Here is a 15,832-nt window from a genome sequence, read left to right as displayed (position 1 = left end):
ACACTAGGCTAATGTTACTTGATTTTTCTTATACGAGTTCAGCCTCATATTTCAACCAGCAGGTCTTTAGAACAATTTTGTGGAGTGGATTCTTGGCTTCCTCATAAATGGAAGTTTTCTCCTCACAAGGATTCATTTTTATCTCATTTGTGCACAAATGAGCCCGAGCAGGTATGAAAACAGCCCTATGTTAAAATGGACTGATTCAAATAAACATATCTAAATTAAAAGATATAACCACTGCGTTTAGAAAATGCTCTCATACGCTAAAGATCATTAAAGGTGTGATACTGGAATGTGCAATCATTTATTCATAACTGAACTTTGAAGCAAACTGGAGCTGTGTTTAAAAGGACGCCAGCATCTCAAGATTCAAAAACCATGATTACCTTATTTTTACTGTGCTTCTATCGAGTCGGTTTTGTCTTCCTTGGTGTTGTGGTTTGGACGCTTATCTGTAAAGAACAGAAACTCCACAGCCGACAGTTTCAGCAGTTGGTTAGATTGATTGCACTCTACTCCTTTGCATAGAGTTCCAGTTTCTTTTTTCTTGCTTAGGGCTCATAGCACCAAAACGCAGGCAGCTTTTTCCAGTAGCCCTCACTCAAAAGAACAGGTTGGAGGTTTTATATCCAACAACAATGTGCTGTAATTGTTTTGAAAAATCTAGGTGTGGGATGGATGGCTCATCCACAGCAAAACAACAGAATAAGATAATTGAGTAAAGTCTGCCTAAAGTGCAGATCGATGTTTGTCTTGTTTAACACATCAGCATTTCACACCCGGGACCACAGATCTACAGCATGACCCTGAAATTTATGCAGTATGCAGGTCAACCCCTCTACAAGTGTACTCTCTGCACACGACTCCAGTGCGTTTGGGTGTTTCTTTGCAGATGTCTTTCAACTTCTGGCACCAGCACAGACATGCAGATCCAAGCAGGATTGAGGAATCCTGAGGCATTTTCAGCACAGCAACAGTTTTCCAAAAGGTTTAGATTTAATAAAAAGGTCAGAGATATAAACCAAACAGAACCTGCACCAACCCGAACCCACATGTGCCTTAAACTAAAGCAACAGTCAAACCAAAGCAAATGATAACTAATCTGAAAGACATGAGCCTCCCAGGAGAAACGAGACAGACATCTTGGGAGGAAACAAGTTCATACAGATGCAAAGCAGGTGAAGTAATTTCCTGTATAAGCCTTGGATTGTTAACCAGTAGAAAAATTCAGGTTCAGCAGCCAAAATGGACACGAGGCAAAGGGCCACAGGACAGCACAGTGACTCTAGATTTTGGACTGCTGGGTGGACAAAACAAGTCATTTAAAAACACGTTGGAAGAATGTAATTATTCGCTGCCCAGTGTTTCCTCCAGGACAGCTCTGACGGGTAAAGCCAAGAAAAGTTCAGGGCTGCAGTGTTGTGTGAAAATAGCTTCACATTCATAAATAATCCTCTTTCCAGTCCCACAGACTTCATATATAGAATGAGTTAATGGTAAAGAGGAAGCGTGAAATGTGAGGATTGTGCTGATGCTGAACAGGGATGGAGGGGGTGGGGAAAGGCAGGGTGTTTGATTCCTTCCTCCTGGCTGAACACTCAAAAGAGATCCATAAATCATTACAGATACACTCAGTCAAGTTACAGAAAGGAGGACTGTCTCTAGTGTAGGTGCACAGTAATGCTTGAGGACTTGTGTAGCTATTTAAGTATTACTGACACCATTGCTCGACAGATTAAACAGAAGGAGCTGTAACTGTGGACTGGAGCACTAACTGCTAACAAAGAGAAGGCTATCCAAATACACTTAATTGGTATTTTAGGCTCTCTTCTTGCCTCAAGTGGTGTTTATTAGGCACCAACACGGCCTACTAACAATGAACCAAAGCAACACTGACCATATGTCTAGACATATGGCTAAAGGAGATTACATGAACTATTTCTTTCCTCGAAGTCATGCTGTTTAGACCCAGACGTCCTTACTGGTGTTTCGGAATGACAGAGTAAACTGGAAGCACCCTGCACTGTTAAAAGCAGGTGTAAATGTGTTACATCCTATTATTTAAAATAGAACGTGAAACAAAAGACAGAGTTAGTGACTCAAGACTTCATTTTCTAGCTTTTTTGCCATAAATAGACTTATGCTTTCATTAAAAGATGCACTTTGGAGAACTAACAGTGGTTAGTCCAAAATAACGCCACATAGAAAAAGTTCTACTTTTCTGATCACAAACTCAAAGCAGCCAGTTTCACCAACACTGAATACCATGTTTAAGTCCAATAATTCATTTTCATCTATTGCCCTGACAGCATCTATTTTTAATATCGTTCTCTGGGAGAAACAGTGACGAAGCATAGTTGTGCAGCCCTACCAGCACATGCTCACACATGACCAAACACAGAAGCAGCTTATAGATACAGATCACAGTAAATCAGTAAGGATTTTACACTCCATAAAGGAAGCCAGCAGGATGTGATCTCTATTACAGCCTGGCAGATACTTTTGGATGACTTTGCACCGGGTGACCAGGGCTGGAGCAGGGATGATGGTACTTTTACAGTTTATGGAAACAGCTCGCCGGGTTTGGCTGATAACTTGGCACACCACCCTCTTACATAAACATGGGTGGTGTCTGAGGTCATGTCTTTACTCACCACACCCTATACAGACAATTATATATTGATCACTAAAATATGTTTAAAACTACTTTTGGACACTGATTAATGAGTCAGTATCTTGTATTGCATTTGCGGCAATAACTTGAAAATCTCTGACAGCATGTCGCAATTACACCAGTAAAGTCCAGACCTAAACCTGGCTACACTCACACAAGGGAAAAAACTGGTTAGAGACCCTGTTGCAACCAGGATTATTGTGACATGTGGAATAAACTTCTGATCACATTGCCTTTGAAATGGTTGTTTTAAAGAAAGGCATGTCAGGTGCTGTCTTCAATGCTATTTTGATGCATAAAGTTGGCAATAAATTGGCAACAAAACAGTCTCGTATCAGTCTGTGATTAAATGTGGTCAAGCAGACAATTGCATGCAATCTGCTTGCAATAACACAACGATTAACTAGCCTGTAACCATCTGCGTAAACAAAAAATTCATATTATTTTATAAATTCTGTATTCACAGTCCAGACAGAACCTCAGAGATCTGGAAAAATAAACAAATTCCTCCACAGTTACATGCAAACCTTCACTGATCCAACTCAGAGGGATTGCAGTCAGTTCAAGTCAGACCGCGCTTCTTTGGAGAAAGGCTGCCTCTCACCAGGAGAGATATACAGTCAAAGGTTTCTAGGTTGCCCATTTGGTTGCCATAACTACTTGTAAGTGTAGAGAAAAACATTCAATGCAATCATCAGTCACAATGAAGTTGATGTGAGAGACTGATAAACTCCAACAGAAAGCAAATACTTCAAGTTGTTCCTGCTTTATGTGAATCTACAAGCAACTGAATCATGAGACGGGTGGCTTCCTCAAACCAACAAGGCAGCTGACATTAATCCACGATAATAACAGTTTAACATGCAGTACTATCTGAAAAAGGTGTAGAAATACACATCATGATAACTTTGATCAACATCAACTTTGGTTTCCACATAAAGGTCTTAAATGAAACGTAGTCCACACTCTCACACACACAAGTCTGGTCAACTCAGACATTCGGTAATCTAGCAGTGTCAGTACCAATAACCTCAGAGGAGACAGCCTCTTGACCATGAGAAGAAAATGTTTTAGTCATATAGGTGGGGATTTCCTGTCTCACTCACACATGCACACAAACACGTTGCTTTCATGACCTAAAAAGAGGTCTAATGTTACATACCACTCTACCACCTACCAGAAAAAAAATCCAAACTATGTCGATGTAATGAGAGGGCAGCGCAGGAAAGCCAAGAAAGAAAGCATGCTCTTTAAAGATATGCAGGAAACGAATGCAAAAAGGAGAGCAAAGGGAACGAAGCAAGCACTGACGTCAGGCTATTCTAAAAGGCTGACGAACAGCAAGCATTCAAAGACACAGGAGCTTAATGAAAACAATAACAGCACCTGTTATGATCTACCACTGACAGTAGGAGAAGAGGAATTCAGTGTTGATGCATGCCAATGCTGTGAATAGGCTGCTCTGACAAGGCCAAGCCCACACACGGGAGGAACAAGACTGTAAAAAGGCAAAACTTTACCCTAATTGCATATACAGACTGAAATGTTGTGCCTTTAAGGCAATACAATCCAAGCCAGAGGGCACGAGGTTAAGTGAACCTTTAATTCTTACCCTGCATGAATGTCATGTTTAAAAGCAGGGTACACTTTAGAGAAGCTATCAACACCACAGGATGACAAGTTGCTTTTTACTCACAGCACCAAAACAGCCAAGTGTAAGATTATATTAACAGATTGGGAAAAAAAGGGGAAGGTGACGCATTGTTTGATTATACACAAAAACAGGAACCCCAAATAAATTAGTAATGTAGGTGAAAGAATCAAACAATATAAACAGCTGCTCTAAAAAGGCTGACTACACTGTGTGAGAAATGCCTTCAACTTAATACAAAGTTTAAAGTATACTTACTTATGTTCAGAGGTTTTTTAACCACACTAATGAGTAAAGATTTGCGTACTTGTTTCTAAAAATGTAACATATGCATTAGTAAGAACAAAGACCTGTGGTTTGAACTCTTACCTTCAAAATCTTAAGTTAGCAGTGTTATTATTTTGGTACATATTGTGTTTAGATTTTGAGTTTGGTGGATGTCTAATTTGGTTTCCAGTGTTTGTGTGGTTGAAAACAGCGCAGTAACAGCCCTCCATGACCGAGTCTCTTGTAGTGATTAAAGATCCAAATCAATGGTGCTGTTCAGATATTACCGATAGCTGTACAGTATATGGGGTACATCAACGTGACAGAAAGTGAGATCTTGAGACTTATCTGGATGCGGCTTCTGGTGTTTGTGTATCCAAGAACAGTGTACAGTTTGAACGCTCCGAAATGATTAATAACTTCAGGTCAGTGCTCAGATGTTAAAGAATTAGAAAGAAAGTGTTGTGGTGCGCCTTATGTATGAATTCTGGTTGTGCTTGATGGCCGCGAACCGCTTTTATGTGGAACACGGCGCTCAGCAATCTGTCAAAAATGTTGGAGTACGACTTTGGTCAGCTACGGAGCTGCACCGCTTGATAGATTGTCGGCGCATTACGGCTACTGAGGAGCCTCGCGGAGTGATACGTACTGTGCTTCAACGTAATATTACCGTATTGTGTGTGTATAAGGACCATAAATGGCACCTGTTAAGGGACGTGGTTATGAAGCGGATTTCAAACTCCAGGCTGTCAGTCACGCAGTAAAACTTGGGAATAGAGCTGCTGTGACATCTGTCTGTCTTTGTTACTATGTTCAGCGTCTTTTAGTTTACATTTTGACTGCACAATTGTGAGCTCTATGTTATGCACAAAAACAACATGGTGTTATGGAGCATTATTATTTAATGAATGCTCATAATTTATTTTTGAGTAATTTTTTATGTGCATCTGTGTTAATAAAAGTGCCTGTGTGACATCTGGGACACAGCTTTAACTAAGAACTCTCTTTTTGTTCTTACTTTATGGCTTAAAAAAATATCGAGATATATATCTTATATCGCCATCCAGCTAAAAAATATCGAGATATGAATTTTGGGTCATATCGCCCAGCCCTAGTGGTAGGTTTCAAAAATAATTTTACTGGATTCCAGATATAGGTTGTAGTCCTCCTCCTTGGCTGTTAGAAGCAATAAGCACTCCAGCGACTGTGTTCACAAACATTACTCTAATTGTTCGGTGTATGGGGCAGATTCAAGCAAACAAAAACAGAGATGTCTGTCACTTAACACAAACACACAAACTAGAAATTCTGCTAACATATTTTGAGTTTGTGAGTTTATTCCTTTTTGATTTAAATTATTTTTTTAATTCATTCCTATTTTGTAGATTAATTAAGTATCATTTCACAGTACCCATTCATATTACATGCATCTGCTGATATTGTTGCATCCAGAGTTAGAGTATCTTCGTATGGACACTGGCTAATATATTAAGCCCACTTTATATCAATTATATTTTCTGTTTGTTTCATTATGTTTACAGTTGTGGGGTTTATTTACTGTCATGTTAGAACAGTAAAGCTGTAAAGCGAGGGGCTAGGTTAATGACCATCAGTGTGGTAGCAACATAGGAGAGTGCAGAGCTTGCTGAGAGTGGGTAATCACTCACAGAGACAAGAGTGATAAATAATGATTATATTTAAATATCAGTAATTACAGTATTTAATGCGAGATGCTTAGCTGGTGCCATAAACTCAGCTCCTGGTCCCACAGGAAAGACAGGATTATGCAGCATTATACTAAAAGCAAGGTACACTGATAGGTGCTCAAATATAATTATATCCAAAATTCATTTTAAGACAGAAGTGATCACGCCTAAAGGATGTGCCCAGTATCATGATGTAGGCAAAAAAAAGTCTTAGAACTTACTTAAGCTGCTGCCTATCCCACGTGGTGAGATGAGACTTGAAAGTTCACAATCCCTCCTAACAAGAACTAGCTAACTTCCCAGAATTCAATAAATGATGTAGCTTTCTTAAATACATGAACAAATCATACCGTAAATGCGATAATAGATAACAGAGCTAATGTCTCAACCTGTGGATCGACTCAGACTCCACCAGCTTAAAGAATAGTTTTTACCTGTAATGCTTCATTTGCTCAGTTTAGGGGCACCTGAACCAGCACTCCACCCGCTCCAGGTTCTGGTTAGAGAGACCTTGCAGCTCACAACAGATCTTCAAAGAAGAGCAAGGACTACTATCTCCAGCTGTCGTTCCAGACGGTGGAGCTGGAGTCTGTCGAACCACAGGCCAAGTCTCACAATAGTGAGTAGTTTACTGATGCGGACCAGAATTTTAGCATATATATGTAAGATGTAGCTGTACATCCAGCATTTTGTGTATTTTTCACCACAGTGAAAGTAATCAATGATTTCTAGCAAATTTCTTGGTTTCAGGATTACTTTATTCTGTCATGTCTACAAATATAATGCATTTAAAATGCATTTCATGGTGTGATCATTTGATTATCATTTCTACACCTCTGAAAGACCGTTACAATCTTAAAGCATTAAAAAAGGCTCCTCAGGAGTTCTGCCAACTTTTCTCATTTTTAAAAACATCCAGATAAAACTCAAAACCTCTGAAAAAGACTTAGAGGTGTGACCTCTGCCACAGATTCCACATGGAGGGGAAACTCCATTATCAGCTGAGCTGATCGATTACTCATGGAGGGGTCTGCGTAGCTGCTGCCCGATCGCATGTGGAAGGACCCTGCTGATTGTGCATCACTCCCAAAACAAAGCATCGATTGGTCTGGCACGTGTAAGCACGGTCAAGCCAACAGCTCCATTGTCTGTGAAACAAAATTAAAAAAAAGCCAGAGAGGCATGGGGAGCAGGGGGTAACCCCCCACTCTTTGTGCAAGGCAGCTGAGCATGCATGCAACGATTGAAGAGCATCGTCATCATAGTGCATCCTAAAGACACCTCCATGGTGTTTGAAGAATCCCCCCTTTAACACAGCCTCCTCATTTTTGTGTTTCCCAGTGTGCATCGCCTAGCAACAGAGTGAGTTGTAGGGCTTGTAAAGGCTTGCCAGGAAGGAGACCGCTCATCTCTCCGTGCCTGCTCCTGCCTCCTTAAAGTCCAGATTACAGTGTTTTAGCTCCCACCGATCCTCTCCTGCACGTTTCCGAGCGCGTCTGAGCGACGTGGCAGGAAAAACAGCAGCACTCCTCAAACTTCTGACACGTTTTGTTTGCGCCCCTGTTCCAAAATAAACTCAGCGGAGTGGGCAGGGAGCCGGCGTGGAGGCTGAACTTGTTATTCCGAGCCTCACAGGGAGTCAGTTTACGAGCTGCGGGGCGCTGCTGTCAGTTTCAGTGTCAAGTTAGTTCAATCCCCTCACTAAACGTTTCCTGATGTGAAACTATTCGGGTTGCTAGGTGTTCACGCCACTACGACAACTGTAGCTAGGTAACGCTCGGAGACCACCGGTTTTACAGTTAGCTACTTGTGGAGGCTAGCTCTTCTTAGCCAAGTTAGCTTTGGTGTAGCCAAATTAGCACCAGCTACTGGATAACACATGAGTGCAATGAGACGGCGAATACTTACTTTTATGTCTGCCCGCACCCCAGGACTGTTTGGCGATGCTGGGGCTCCGTATAATTGCCCTTCCGGCGGATTTCAAAGCGTCCATATCGTAATCCAAAAGTGGGGCAAAGAGCCCGACGAGCGCCTGTGTGTGCGTGTCGAAACACTCCGCTCGGTTTAAAACAAACCTCTGTCGTTCAAACTTTGTTTCAGCTGTTCTTCTCTCCCCTCCTTCGTACGACTAGCTCTCAGCCGACGGTAAATTACCATGTTCGTCCCCCTGGGCGGTGTTAGTATGTAAATTAACCGGATAAGGTGCGTGACGCCCGCTTGTGGAGTCACGCGAGTGGGTGAGGTAGTAACAGCAGCCGCGGCGGCGCTGGCAGCCCGGACGGGCGGTGCTAGTGTTATTCCTGTTAATAACGCCCTCTAAGACCCGGCCTACAGTTTCTACTGTCCCCCCGCGTCTTCTGCGACGACTGACGTGATCCTCCGATCGCCGGCTGCTCATAAGGGGGTTCAAAAATATGGTTAGGGGGCCAGAAGCGGCCGTCAAAGGCACCCAACCCGGCCCACAGGTCCTCTTTAGAAAATGTGCAACTTACAAAGCAAGAGGTCAAAAAATTTGAACTGTATTTTTGTTTGTTTTTATAGCCTTCATTCTGACATACCGTAAGAAGACAAATGGCATATCTGCCTGGCGTACTATTAAGGAAGTAAAAACAAACCATTAAACTGTCAAATTTTATAGCCAGTTGACCTGGAATGTCTAGCTGCGTGTCTCAGGCAAAATAGTATAATTTTACTATTTGTGTATTCAGTACGGGTGGTGTTTAGAACTGCAGTGTACATGTTGCCAAATGCAGTGGTCTGATTGGTCACATTTGTTTATTTGGATTGGAAAAATCGCTTCTTATTGTTATTAGTTTATTGTTAAGATCATAAAATCATATATTAATATTCAAATATTTGCATGAATTTTAAGTGTCCAGTGTGTAAAGGCCTTTACAGTGAGTCCACAGTAAAAAATAGAAAATCTTTGATAAATAAACACAAAATGTAAGTTTTATAATCGCAGATAATGAGCTCCCAGTACCTTCCTTTTGTTTTTGCATTCTTCTTCTTAAAGATCAAGCCCAAAAAGTCATGCTGATGGGGTTTACTACAGCAGAATATGTGACACATTACAGGAAAAGCCAAATGAAGACACATACGTGCACACACAAACAGCCAAACAATGACACAAATTGAGATAGATAGATAGATAGATAGATAGATAGATAGATAGATAGATAGATAGATAGATAGATAGATAGATAGATAGATAGATAGATAGATAGATAGATAGATAGATAGATAGATAGATAGATAGATAGATAGATAGATAGATAGATAGATAGATAGATATGGTGTCACTTCACGGTCATTTTACACTCCACACTCCTTTGCAGAAAAGTTTTAATGGCGGTGGGGCATGCTGGAAAATATCTCACTCATACTTCCTGACCTTGCTCCCTGTCATTTGTGCAAAATGCTCACAAACCCGGGTGACTTCCACTACGCAGCAATTTATTAGGTTTTTTTTTGGCAAGTGGCTTACAGAGTAATTAGCTGGGGAAGTGGTATTTTAAATTATCTTTAGCAAGCAAAACAAAAAAAAAACCTGTTGCTGAAAAGAGGAAGGAGAGAAACGAGAAGGACGAGTGCACCCCTGGGACTTTGGACTTGAGCTATGACTCTGTGAGCGTGAGGCCTGAAAGATGAAGCTCTGATGGGTGAGTCATCTGTGTTTTTGTAAAGGACTGAAACATTGTTAACACATCAAGTTAAAAATATATACTCATACTTTAAGGTGTGTCTGTGTGATGTGTCTAGATGTATCTGGAATGAGGAATTCTGTGACTGAGTGACAGGGAGTGCAGAATTATTAGGCAAGTTGTATTTTTGAGGAATAATGTTATTATTGAACAACAACCATGTTCTCAATGAACCCAAAAAACTTATTAATATCAAAGCTGAATGTTTTTGGAAGTAGTTTTTAGTTTGTTTTTAGTTTTAGTTATTTTAGGGGGATATCTGTGTGTGCAGGTGACTATTACTGTGCATAATTATTAGGCAACTTAACAAAAAACAAATATATACCCATTTCAATTATTTATTTTTACCAGTGAAACCAGTATAACATCTCCACATTCACAAATATACATTTCTGACATTCAAAACAAAACAAAAACAAATCAGCGACCAATATAGCCACCTTTCTTTGCAAGGACACTCAAAAGCCTGCCATCCATGGATTCTGTCAGTGTTTTGATCTGTTCACCATCAACATTGCGTGCAGCAGCAACCACAGCCTCCCAGACACTGTTCAGAGAGGTGTACTGTTTTCCCTCCTTGTAAATCTCACATTTGATGATGGACCACCAGTTGTCAATGGGGTTCAGATCAGGTGAACAAGGAGGCCATGTCATTAGTTTTTCTTCTTTTATACCCTTTCTTGCCAGCCACGCTGTGGAGTACTTGGACGCGTGTGATGGAGCATTGTCCTGCATGGAAATCATGTTTTTCTTGAAGGATGCAGACTTCTTCCTGTACCACTGCTTGAAGAAGGTGTCTTCCAGAAACTGGCAGTAGGACTGGGAGTTGAGCTTGACTCCATCCTCAACCCGAAAAGGCCCCACAAGCTCATCTTTGATGATACCAGCCCAAACCAGTACTCCACCTCCACCTTGCTGGCGTCTGAGTCGGACTGGAGCTCTCTGCCCTTTACCAATCCAGCCACGGGCCCATCCATCTGGCCCATCAAGACTCACTCTCATTTCATCAGTCCATAAAACCTTAGAAAAACCAGTCTTGAGATATTTCTTGGCCCAGTCTTGACGTTTCAGCTTGTGTGTCTTGTTCAGTGGTGGTCGTCTTTCAGCCTTTCTTACCTTGGCCATGTCTCTGAGTATTGCACACCTTGTGCTTTTGGGCACTCCAGTGATGTTGCAGCTCTGAAATATGGCCAAACTGGTGGCGAGTGGCATCTTGGCAGCTGCACGCTTGACTTTTCTCAGTTCATGGGCAGTTATTTTGCGCCTTGGTTTTTCCACACGCTTCTTGCGACCCTGTTGACTATTTTGAATGAAGCGGATCTGAACAGTCAGCCAGCCAAATTTGCCCGGTGACTTTTCCATCTTTGGTTGGCATTGATATGGCTGTGAGGATTGTAACCGATGTACAGTTTCTTGTAAACCTATTAAGTTCAATTCAATTTTATTTATATAGCGCCAAATCACAACAACAGTCGCCTCAAGGCACTTTATATTGTACAGTAGATTGTACAATAATATATACTGTAGTTTAATCCAAACATGATACAAATAAGTTTTTCATCCAGGTTACCAAACCCTGGATGAAAAGCAAAAATGTTTTTTTTGTTACATAAATGAGTAAGTTATAATCTTATATATCACCACTGTGATTTTTTTTTTTTTTTGCACTAATCTCGCTAAAGTTGTTAAAGCAGGACCCAGTAGTATTCCCTGAGGAACTCCTTTCTTTAAAACAATTTCTTACAATGTTATAATCTAAAAGTAAACAAAGTGTTCTCAAAAAGTGAGCTCGCTCCTCCATCCAGCACAAGTCTAAACTGCAATGCTTTATTGTTGTGAGGGATAAATCTGTGCCTGTTTTTCATTTTGCAGTCATGCCAACACTTTTAATTCCTGTTTTGCACAGAAAGCCCAGTCATGAACTTTTGCAGCACACCACTGACATCCATCAGCCACATGCAACACAAAATGCCCATCTCAGCTTGTATTTTGGGCTAAACTGGTTTTCACTAGAGGTGGTTATTAAAGTTTAAACACAAGATTTTACTGCGGCTAATTTAATGTAACCTTTGACCCCATATCCTGCACTACAGGGAACTGTTGCAGTATGGAGGAAGTACGTGGGGGGGTTTCTCCTCAAAAAGGACATTTTGCATCAGTGAATCTTTGCTTAGATTAGAAAGCCATCTTTCCACTGCGGATCTGATAATAATTCTGTCTCTACAGAAAATTTTGGTGTCTCAAGTTATTTAACACAATTTTCTTTTATTTCTTAGCATGAAAACTGATTTTCTCATGCAAGTGACAGAAAGTTTTGAAGCTGGAGTTCTTAAAGCTGTGGATGAACCAGTAGTGTTCCCTGAAGTACTCCTTTAAAATCATGTGAACACGTTCGTTTTAGTACTTTAGTACTTCATATTCCAGCTCAGTTTCAGAAAGAAATTCTTCACATTTCTTCTAAAAGTCAGATCAACCACTACTTAACTCTAAATCAGAGCTGTTAAACACATTTTACATCATAACTTACACACTGCCCAGTTTGATCTCAAGTGGCTCAGATGGGTAAAATAACCAATAACCTTGTGGTTATAAGCTAATAACCTATAACCACTTCCAACATGTTCCGCTTTCTGTCAGGGTAAGGAAGTTTAACTATATGTGTCCATATTTAATGTCTGAGATTCTTAAAAAGAAGAAGTGCAAGTTCAATAATACGCCCATGTTTTTAAATAAAGAAATGCCACTAACATAAATCAAAGAAAATCAAATTTCCACACAAAATAGTGAAAAGCAGGAAGTGTTCGTCATGTTTTGGTTTATCTCTTTCTTACTTTGGTGTAGTGTGCCAGGCCACAAATTGTGTCTTTGTCAGTAAGAAAGGCAAAACAAAAGGACAAAATGTATGTCCTTCTTTGTGATCTTTTCACATTTTTCAAGAAATCTCTTGGGTCGAATTGGACCCTTTGTTGGGCCAGTTCTGGCCCCCCCAGGCCACATGTTTAACCAATAGTTAATAGTTAAAGGTATGTTCTGGGAATTTTCAAGGACAGAAAGAGGCGGTTATAAAGAGTATCATAAAGTAGCCTCATAGTGTGTGTTTCACTAAATCAAACTGATAAATCTGAAAACTTTCCACAAAATATAAATCAAGTCAGTTCATTTGTATAGCACCAAATCACAACAACAGTTGCCTCAAGGTGCTTTATATTGTAGAGACCATACATTAATACAGAAAAACACAGAAACCCCAACAATCAGATGACGTGATCAAGTGCTTTGGTAACAGTGGGAAGGAAAACTCCCTTTTAACAGGAAGAAACCTCCACAGAACCAGGCTCAGACAAAATTCAAAAAAATATACTTTTTGGTATAAACCTGTAACTGGCAGTGATGCTCAAGAGTGCATTTAACAAACCTCTATGACCTCTGACCCTTTTATTGTTCTTCTTTGGTTTTCTCCAAAGTTAGCTCCATGGATAAGACTTCTGCGAAGATCCAGCAACAATTCTGGCATTTGAAATTTAAAATTCACCCTTTGTGACCCTTGGTTTTATTACACTGGTCAACATCTTTTCAGAAGCTGCCTGCTTTGTATATAAAATAGGCGATTTCATATGTACTTTTTCCTGCTACCAGGAAGGTCAAATCCAAGGCCAAACAGAAGAAGTCAAAAGTCAAACAGATAATTGCATTTAGAATTCATACAAGACCAATGTCAACACAACAGAGTGGCCATGTGAAGATTAGTACAGGTAATGGCAATTTCGGCCATTGCTGCAAAAACTCAGAGGTGTGTTTTAGTCATTTCTGGTTTCATTTAAGAAATGATCCAGGAGCATGCCATCAAAACTAAACCAAACCACAAACTTTAAGCATTATTTGTCTTTTTCATTGACTCAAAAAAGTACCTTCAGATGCATTATGACTGTAGACTGGTGTAATCTTTCCTTGTGATGAAAAAACCCAATTTGAACACTTTCTGTGAGAAAGTGAAACCAAAAAGTGGAATCTTTTTCTAACCTCAATCATTTTTGAGGCCCAGATAAAATACAGTGCAGAGCATCTCTAGCAAACATGCTGATTGACATTAGGAATGTTGTCTCATATTGGTTCCTGTAGTCGCAGAGCTACATTTCTCTGGTGAGTTTCACTGAGCTTACATCACCGCCCTGTGTGTGAATCACTCGAGGGTTTGGCTCGCAAAAAAATCCAGCAGTACCAGATTTCATGGGAGATGACAGTTTAACTGGCCACAGCGTCCTCAGGTGCAATCTAAAGCTCAGTTTTAAGTTACAACACAGCATAAAAAATAGTTTCTAGAGAGACTGATCACTGCTTTAAGTCCCTCTGTGCTCAGGCAGGTGAATTCCTTTTAAATCACTGTTTCTTTGTTAGCAGATACAACTGTGCCTCCATGCAATGGGACAAAGAGTGACTGTAAACTGAAGCATGCAGCACGAAGCCTGGCTTTTAAGGAAGCAGCAGTACTAGTTGGAGAAGAAAGATCAGAGAGTTTCTGCCAGAGGAGAGAGAAGACGCATGTTTTGGTTCTTCACTCTGAAGGTGAGTATAAGAGCCAAAACACACACAGTTTAATTATACATGAGGACAAACACAAGTAAGCAACCCTCAGAGCAAGCATGGGAGTGTTTCTGCTGCAAGCTCACCAAAGCTTCAGTGATCGTCTGCAAAAATAATCTTTTTCTAATCCTTTAGGGTGAAAGTGTTTTCAATCAAGAAAAAAAATGTCAAACCGAGTAACTCAAGAGAAGCTTTATCTGCATTTTATCTTATTTATGCCTCCTTCCCTTCAAACGGGAGGATTAACTGTAGATTTCAGATGCTTAATGGCACTGTGGGCAATTTCTAATGATCATAATTTGCCAGTTCCACGTTTGACCCTGTTAAACAGGAAGTGGAAGAGCATGGAGCAGATGGGTTTAAAAACAGATTTATTACCAATCTAAGCACAGTTAGTCTCAATGCACGGGTTGATCAAACATATCTCAGGAAGCTTGGCACGTGACACTTCCTGAGAGGCCGTCTGTTTGAAATTAGGGGTGCTTGACATTGACAGCGGGAATCTTAACCCCCACAAACCTCAGGAAGTGTCATTCCTGATCTGAATGAACTTCCAGGGCCAAAGGTCAGGAAAGCAAAGGCATCCCTCACGTGTCCATATTTAGGTAGAGAAACGACTCATCCAGTCCTGCAAGAAATGATCATTTTAATGACCAGCTTTTCCCTCTTTTTGTGGCCAAAGAATGTCCATCTCAAATTATTACCATAAATAAGCATAAATAATAATAACCAACTCTTTTATCAGAATAAAATGTGATTTATGGTCTTAAAAAGAGGGGAATATAATGATTATTTGCAGAGTGAATGAGCAGAACTCGTGTGGAGAGAAGTGATCACTGATCAGACTGACACTGCCTTCTAGTGGTAAAAGGGAGATGGTGCATTTGGGCAAACTCCAAAATAACAAAGGGGCCACAGCAAGTTTTTACACTGTTTCTGATCTCTCAGCCTTCCGTTTTCTGTTTATTAAATCAAACGCTGCCGTGTTGGTTTGAGATCATGTAACTGAAGAATTTGCCGTTCCTTTCCTTTGAGAAACTCGGGTTGCTTTGGCTCATCACCCGTTCACACTGGCAGACATACATGTGCATGAGCAGCTTTTCTCCTTTTTCATATAACTCTGGTACAAGTTCATCTTTGTTTCATCCCTCCAAATGTTCTTGTTCTGAACTGTTTAGGATTTTCTTTTCCTGGCAAAGTTTAATCTGTTCTTCGTGTTTGTCAGTGTAACCAGTGGTTTGCACTT

At 40.4% G+C, this 15,832-nt stretch overlaps 1 protein-coding gene across 4 annotated transcripts in view; it reads right to left on the bottom strand.

Annotated features, from left to right (window-relative positions):
- ldlrap1b (low density lipoprotein receptor adaptor protein 1b) overlaps positions 1-8,704 on the bottom strand; it is a 45,341-nt gene extending 36,637 nt beyond the window's left edge. For 2 of the 4 annotated variants that reach the window (XM_026151315.1, XM_026151316.1), the window contains exon 1: positions 8,210-8,701. In XM_026151315.1, coding sequence (XP_026007100.1) covers positions 8,210-8,294 — 85 coding nt within the window. In that variant the 5' untranslated portion in view covers positions 8,295-8,701. Of the gene's footprint in view, positions 1-8,209 lie in introns of all 4 variants that reach the window. The other 2 variants (XM_026151318.1, XM_026151317.1) reach the window with 2 other exon arrangements.
- Between the last annotated feature and the right edge of the window lie 7,128 nt (positions 8,705-15,832).

Source organism: Astatotilapia calliptera, chromosome 19 (assembly GCF_900246225.1).
Source record: "Astatotilapia calliptera chromosome 19, fAstCal1.2, whole genome shotgun sequence".
In the NCBI taxonomy this organism is placed as follows: Eukaryota; Metazoa; Chordata; class Actinopteri; order Cichliformes; family Cichlidae; genus Astatotilapia; species Astatotilapia calliptera.
Note: the sequence above shows the minus strand (reverse complement) of the source record. Positions and strands in the feature narration are given on the sequence as shown.